We start from the raw sequence: 7,876 nt of genomic DNA, 5'->3' as shown, positions 1-7,876 counted from the left end.
GGCTGGGGGCAGGGTTTGGAGGGCTCGGGAACACGGCTGGGTAAGGGTCGTCTGTCACTAGAGCCATCTGGGCAGAGGTGCCCCCGCTGGGACCTTCTGGTCAGGCAGGCAGGTCTCAATTGCCTCGACACAGTCAGGCATGGACGTTCAGGAGCCCCCAGCACGAATGCATTTGCAGAGGATGCACGCTCAGGGCCCCAGAGGTGCTGCTCAGCTAGCTCTTGCCTCCCCTGTTCACCCCGGCTGCCCCGACCCCTCCTCCATCCAGCTTGGGCACCGAGACCTGGGCTTTGCATCCCAGAGTGGCAGCAGCTCATGGGGATCAGGGGAGGAGGTAAAAAGGAAGGGGCCTTCCCAGGGTTCCAATCACATGGCAGGTGCTGGGGTCACCAGCAGAGCTTGGTGGGAACCTGGGAAAGGTTTACAAACAACACTCTTGCCACCGAGTTTCCTGTGTGTTAGGCATTCACGAAATGCCTTCAATATTTTATGTATCAATTGTTTAATGTTTTATTTAATATTTAATATTGATATTTCGTACTGCCCATTTAAATAGTTAATGCATTTTGGTACATCTGTTCACCTTTCATGTCTTTTTAAAAATTTTATTTATTAAAATTTTTTTTAATGTTTGTTTATTTTTGATGGGGAGAGAGAGAGAGACAGAGCACGAGTCGGGGAGGGGCAGAGAGAGAGGGAGACACAGAATCTGAAGCAGGCTCCAGGCTCTGAGATGTCAGCACAGAGCCCGATGCGGGGCTCGAACTCACAGACCGCGAGATCATGACCTGAGCCGAAGTCGGACGTTTAACTGACTGAGCCACCTAGGCGCCCCTAAATTTTATTTATTTAAAAATTTTTTAACATTTATTTATTTTTGAAATAGAGAGAGAGAGACAGAGCTCTAGCGAGGGAGAGGCAGAGAGAGAGGGAGACACAGAATCTGAAGCAGGCTCCAGGTTGCGAGCTGTCAGCACAGAGCCCAATATGGGGCTCGAACCCATGAACTGTGAAATCATGACCTGAGCCAAAGTTGGAGGCTGAAGCGACTGAGTCACCCAGGCGTCCCTTATTTTTTAATTTTAGAGAGAGAAAGAGAGAGAGAGAGAGCAAGCAAGGGAGAGAGGCAGAGAGAGAGAGAGAGAGAGAGAGAGAATCCCAAGCAGGCTCCGTGTTCAGTGTGGAGCCTGACTTGGGGCTCGAACCCACAACCCTGGGATCATGACTTGAGCTGAAATCAAGAGATGGGCACTCAACCAACCCATTTCAACAAATGCATGTTTATGAAGGAAATCCTATGTTACTCTATTACTAGCAAAAAATGAAAACCAGAATCACTTGCCAGAAATGGAAGGAAATAAATACTTAACTTAACTAGACACTGTTGCTTCCTGAAGGTTCTGAGCCTAAGGCCAGCTTTGGTCTGTGAAACAGCGATTGGTAGTTACAGACGGGTGTTGAAGGGGCTGTAGAATCCAAATGAGATTTTCTCCTTGACTGATCAGAAAATTGAAAAATGGAAAAAGGGAATGTTTTCTTACCATGTGACTCTATTATTTAGCAGAGTCTCTGTGCATTGCCTAAAAGCATCTCAAGAAACACTGGTCCTTTGTGAAGCCTAAGCATCCTTTAGCTACAGCACAGAGGTCATTGCCTTTTCCAGAAGCTGTTGCTGACCACCCCGGCCTCTCTCTTTTCACCTTTGTTTCTCTTTCAGCTCTTAGCACCTCCTAACTGGAATGACCGGTCGTCGTTCCTTTATTCCATATGTGTTGGGATCCTACTTGGACGAGACACGGTGCTGGGCACCAGGACAAGTACAAGATGCATAAGCACGGGAAACTGCAGTGGAGCAAAATGCAAAGCCAGAGGGAGAGAACGCAGGAGGGCTTCCCGGAGGAGGGGGCACACAGATGGTTCGCTAGAGATGAGTAGGAGTCTCTGGGTAGAAAAGACAGAGGGATATTTGGACTGGAGCAAACTGGAAGCCCCGAGCATCATCTGAGGTTTGAAGGGTGTTTGGGAGCGTTGCGTGATTTGGTTAGGGGGTCTGGGGAACGGCAGCAGGTCAGGCTGGAATGGAAAGATTAGCCTGGGCCTTGAGTGTCAAGAGTGTGGACCTTCTCTTGGGGGGTGAAGGGAAGTCAGTGGAGAACTGTGGTCACACCCAGGTTGGGAAAGACCACTTTCCCCAGGGGAGGAGTCCGGACTGAGCGAGGCAGGGAAAGCCGCTGCGAGCTGATGGTAAAGATCCAGGAGGGGGCAGAGTCCAGAGGGCCTCTGGGGCTGAAGGATCAGAGGTGGTGAAACGGTTTCTGGAGCCCTTCTCATGCGTCTCTTCCTAGGAGATGGGCACACCATTAACATCATCCTTTCACAGAGGAGAGAACGGAGGCACCGAGTAATTATATAACGTGGCAGAGCGGGCAGCGGGGGTTGCCTCGGGTAGTCTGGCACCAGAGTCCACTGCCTTTCTTACCGCTGTCTCCTGGCCCTGCTCACCAGAACATGCTTCTGACCTTCTGCCAGGAGCGGGGGGCTTGCGCATTCCAGGAGGGCTGGGAAATCGCACATCTCTGTATCCCTCAGGGCTCAGTACGGACTAGGCAGTCAACCAAGGTCAATTCCATACCCGCTGCTGGGCCCTGCTGAAGGATCAGGACAGTGGAGCCCCTTGCCTTCCTGCTCCAAGGTCAGCCAGCCTCAGTACCACTGTCCTTATTCAGTCTTTCTCCCCGCGTCCTTTGTGTGAACACCGCTTGCTATTTCCGAGCACTGGTGGGCATGTGGCTGTGTTGTGGTCTTTCTGCCATGTCATTTGCTTCCTTCGTCAGACTGGGGTTTCTGAGAGCAAGGACCGGGTTCCCCATCAGTCTGGGGCTCCGTGAGGACAGGGGCTGGGCTTCCCACGATCACTGGCAGCTCTCTGTGGGCTGGGGCTGTGCCTCCTCCATCCTCGGGGATGACCCCGTGGTCCCCCAGTCCTAGCCCACCCACAGTGGGCACAAGGTGGGAGCAGGGAGGGGTGCACACAGTGATAACCATCAGTGGGGGAGAAGACTCTACTCCTAGGAGCTCCTATCCCAAAGGGGCTAAGTCTCAGACCTGCTGCTGGGCCGGCTGGAGACCAAACTCCAGGATCTAGGTCACCCCCTTGGCGGCAGAGCTGATTTATGGTCCCCCTGACAGCCTAATATCACCAAATTACCCCACACAATGGAGAGAGGCTGGGCTGCCTCCGGGGAGTCACAGAAGGACGCTGAGCCTGGGCGGCACTGCCGCCTCCCGATCGCAGACCTCCTTCAGGTCTGTGGGGGGAGGCTGGTGCTGACAGAGGGCACACCCAGGCATGCCACCTTCAGCTGGGGGTATAAGTAAGAAGCCTTGGGGACAGCCCTGTACCCTGCACTCGGGAACTAGCAGCACTCTGACGACTGCCTCCTATCCCACGAGCTGCAGCAGGGCCAGCCATGAGTTGCAGACAATTCTCCTCCTCTTACCGGAGCCAAGGCAGCTCCAGGGGTGGCGGGGGCAGCATGATGTCCTCGTTCGGTCGCGTCAGCTCCTCAGGGGCCGCTGGAGGAGGGGGCCGATTCAGCTCTTCCAGTAGCTACGGAGGGGGGCGCTCGGGGGCCTGTGGGAGGGGAGGTGGTGGCAGTTTTGGCTCCAGCTACGGTGGAGGATCTGGGGGTGGTTTTAGTGCTGGTAGCTTCGGTGGAGGTTCCAGGCGCTTCGGTGGTGTGTCTGGAGGGGGCTTTGGGGGTGGATCTGGAGGAGGCTTTGGAGGCTTTGGGGGCTTTGGGGGTGGATCTGGAGGAGGCTTTGGTTTTGGTGGCGGTTCTGCAGGAGGCTTTGGGGGATCTGGGGGCTTTGGCAGTGACTTTGATGGTGGTGCTGGTGGTATTCTGGGCGCTGATGAGAAGACCACCATGCAGAACCTCAATTTCCGGCTGGCCTCCTACTTGGATAAGGTGCAGGCACTAGAGGAAGACAACAATAAACTGGAGGGTAAGATCCGGGAGTGGTATAACAAGCAGGGGCCCATGGCCTTCCAAAAGGATTACTCCCCCTACTATGACACCATCGAAGACCTCAAGAACCAGGTAGGTGGGGAAACTCTGATCTTTCTCTCTTGCTGTCTCTGTCTCTGTCTCTCTCTCTTTCTCTCTCTCTCACACACACACACACACACACACACACTCACTCACATGCTTCATCAACTTTCAGAGTCTGGGAAGAAGAGAGGACAGGCTTAGATTAGCATGGGGGAGCCTGGGACTGGTTGTGGGGGGTCTCCTCTTGGCCTGACCCTAAGTTGGGAATGGAGAGGCAGTGTGGAGGGAGCACAGTGATGGAGGCACTGCCCTGGGAGCCAGTGATGCAGTCCTGGGTCTGCCATCAATTCACTATGCCCTCTCTGGGAAACCTGATGCCCTCTCTGGATCTGTTCTCCTACACATTTAATGCATGGGATGGGCAGACCAGCTCTTGTCCCTGTTGGTTCGAAACTTCTGTAATGATATGAAAAAAAAAATCCTGTTTGGAGCGTATCGTGTGGCTCAAGAGAGGAGGTAATCTGTGCGTGTCTCTCCTCTCACTCTTTAAGAATTTCGAACTTTCTAGTTTGGGAAACTTAGAAGTTGTATCTCTTCTTTCCTACTTGGGCTCCTAGAGGGGCCTGTCTTGGTCTTTCCAGCTGGACACAGACACACATGCTGGTTGTTTAAGGGGATGAAGAGGATCTAGAACTCCGGGGATGGAAGTAATCTACTTTTCCATACCCCCTACCTGCCCTTATCTACTCATCCTCCTACCACCCATTCATCTATATGACTCATCCATCCAGCCATGTTTCTATCTATCCACTTATTCATCCACTCAATCTAGTGAATGACAACCCTCAGTGTTGCCTCCGGCAGACAAAGTGATGTACCAGACTTGGTCTCTGTCATTGAGGAGCTCTCAGTTTAGCTAATTTTCTAAATGAATGAATGAATGAATGAATGACTGTCACACTGAAAATCCTTGCTGAAGTCTGTGAGGGGTATGTGCCAGGTACCAGCTGTTGGAAGCTTCTCCTACGTTTTAAGCATCTTCCCGGATGGGGCCATCATCTCTTATGGCTTTGCCTGGCCTCTTGCCTTCCCAGCAGTGGGTCATAGCAGAGGAGCATGGGTTCCATGCCGTCTCCTCTGTTTTTAGATTCTGGACACCACAGTGGGCAACCATAAGACTCTCCTGGATCTTGACAACATTCGCATGACATTGGATGACTTCAGGATGAAGTGAGTCCGGCTGCCACTCCCTCTGCTGTCAACAATCTTTCTCTACCCCCTAGTGCTCTAAATGTCCCAGTAGGGACTTGTGCCCTCTTGCTCATTCCTACCCATGGCTGGTCTGCAGGTATGAGATGGAAAACACCCTGCGACAAGGAGTGGAGGCTGACATCAATGGCTTGCGGAAGGTGCTGGATGATCTGACCATGCAAAAGTCTGACCTGGAAATGCAGTATGAGTCTCTGCAGGAGGAACTGATTTTCCTCAAGAAGAATCATGAGGATGTATGATACTGGCTACTTATGGCTTATTGAGGAGTGGGAGGAATGGAAGTGCAGAGACAATGGGGGGACAGCTATGGGGCATTGCCTGGGAGACACCCTCTCCGTGACTTTTGAGGACACTCTCCCAGTGCCTCCTTAGCAGTTCCTATGGTGGTGGTTGGGCTTTGCCTTCCCAACTGTGCCCCTTTTTTGTACCTCTGGGAAAGCAGGGAGGGCTAAAATGTGGTGGAGAGGATCCTACCCCTTGACCTCATAGACCCATCATCCCTGGCAGGAGATGAGTCAGCTGACTGGGCAGAACTCTGGGGATGTCAACGTGGAGATGAATGCTGCTCCTGGCAAAGATCTCACCAAGATCCTCAATGACATGCGCGAGCAGTATGAGAGGATCAGTGCTAAGAACCGTAGGGACATTGAAGAGCAATATGAGACTCAGGTGAGCAGAGCGGGCTGCCCATTCAACCTTCTCTCCTTCTTCCATGCATCCCTCCATTCCTCCACCCTATCCCTCTCTCCTCCCACCCCTCCATCTCTCGGTTCAGCTGTCCTCCATCCAGCTTCAGTCATTGCCCACAAACATGATTACTGAGTGGCTTGTCAGTGACAGCTTTATGTGAAGTCCTAATGTCTCAGACATGAGCCAATAAGATTGCTGCTCTCAAGAAGCTCACAATTTATTACATGTGTGAACAAAGGCAGGGCATGAACAACTCATGTAAGTCTACGTGCTATCAGACCCCCCAGTAGAGGTGCGTGGTGTGCCTCTTATACCACACTGAGCTCTCTGATGTCTTCCTTTCTCCTTGAGCCTCGAGAGCCTACCACACGACCCTGGCACATGAGGGCATGGTCTCTAGTGTGTGTGTGTGTGCTTGTGTGTATGTGTTTGGGGGTCGGTTTGAAATGAGGTTAGAAAGGTGGTTTGGGGACAAGTGTGAAGAATCTTAGAGCCTTGCTGAGAGGGAATGTTAAGTTGAGAGAATTGGATTACTCTGGCTGGCTAGCAGACCCAGGACTCAGGATAACTTGTCTTTGGTTTTGGCTCACTCTTGGTCTTGGAGGCAAAGGTCCGGGTGAGTGGGGCAGAACCTTTTTCATTGCAGCTTCTGGTCCAGCCTGGTTCTCACTGAGTTCTTGGGTTTTCAGATGAGCCAGATGGAGCAGGAAGTGACGAATAGTGGCCGGGAGATGGAGTCCAGCAACAAGGAGGTGACCCAGCTCCGGCACAGCATCCAGGAGATGGAGATTGAGCTGCAGTCTCAGCTCAGCAAGGTTGGCTGTTCTGCTCTAGACCCTCTGCCAACATGAGGCACAGGAGGCTTGACATAATCCCCAGGAGTGGGAAGGGGAGGAGCTATGATGTAGCATCCCTCTTATAGCCTCCTCATGCCCCCTAGAAATCGGCCCTGGAGAAGTCCTTGGAAGACACCAAGAACCGCTACTGTGGCCAGCTGCAGCAGTTGCAGGAGCAGATCAGTAACCTGGAGGCTCAGCTCACTGAGATCCGGGGAGAGATTGAGTGCCAGAATCAGGAATACAGCATTCTGCTCAACATCAAGACACGGCTGGAGCAGGAAATTGCGACTTACCGCAGCCTCCTTGAGGGTGGCCAGGAGGACTTGTAGGTGCCCCAGGATTCTGTGGAATCCCTAGGAATTTATAAGTCCCTGACATTGCATCTGTCTTTCTGGACACAGGCAGTTGGGAAAGTTCCTGTAAACTGGGTCTGATGGGTTGAGGACTTCTTCATTCGGTGGGGGAGCCTCAGGGCATCTGGGCTTTGGGAAAGGAGGTTGGTAACAATGAGAAAAGGGACTACTCCGTGTTCCAGGGAGAGGGAGGCTCTCCTTTCCAGCTGTGGTGCCAGCCTAGTCTGTCCTCTAGCTTGCAGAAGGAAAACTCAGGAAGATTCACATTTGGGTCTTGACTCTGTCCAGGTCCATCCTTGTATATGTAGTGGGGTCTCTCATTTTCTCTCTGTGTTATCTTTCATTCTCAGTGAATCTCATGAATCTGGACAAAGGCGCTCTGGAGGTGGCAGAGGAAGTGGATATCACGGTGGAAGTGGAGGCAGTCATGGAAGAGGATCCTGGGGAGGAAGTGGAGGTAGCCATGGAAGAGGAAGTGGAGGCAGCTATGGAGGAAGAGGTAGTTCTGGAGGAGGAAGTGGAGGTAGCCACGGAGGAGGAAGTGGTGGCAGCTATGGCGGAGGAAGTAGTTCTGGAGGAGGAAGTGGAGGCAGGGGAGGAAGTGGTGGCAGCTGTGAAGAAGGAAGTGGATCTGGAGGAGGAAGTGGTGGCAGCTACGGAGGAGGAA

General features: G+C 52.5%; 1 protein-coding gene across 1 annotated transcript in view; it reads left to right on the top strand.

Moving 5' to 3' along the window:
- The first annotated feature begins 3,403 nt into the window (after nucleotides 1-3,403).
- The window catches only part of KRT9 (keratin 9), a 5,994-nt gene continuing 1,521 nt past the window's right edge, over nucleotides 3,404-7,876 (top strand). Inside the window, 8 exon segments of the mRNA XM_049636095.1 lie at nucleotides 3,404-4,103; nucleotides 5,203-5,285; nucleotides 5,404-5,560; nucleotides 5,835-5,996; nucleotides 6,707-6,832; nucleotides 6,958-7,181; nucleotides 7,560-7,873; nucleotide 7,876. The exon segment at nucleotide 7,876 is cut by the window's right edge and continues 131 nt beyond it. Of these exon segments, the coding sequence (XP_049492052.1) occupies nucleotides 3,471-4,103; nucleotides 5,203-5,285; nucleotides 5,404-5,560; nucleotides 5,835-5,996; nucleotides 6,707-6,832; nucleotides 6,958-7,181; nucleotides 7,560-7,873; nucleotide 7,876 (1,700 nt within the window). The 5' untranslated portion in view covers nucleotides 3,404-3,470.

Source organism: Panthera uncia, chromosome E1, assembly GCF_023721935.1.
Source record: "Panthera uncia isolate 11264 chromosome E1, Puncia_PCG_1.0, whole genome shotgun sequence".
Lineage (NCBI taxonomy): Eukaryota > Metazoa > Chordata > Mammalia > Carnivora > Felidae > Panthera > Panthera uncia.
This window is presented reverse-complemented; position numbering and strand designations above follow the sequence as displayed.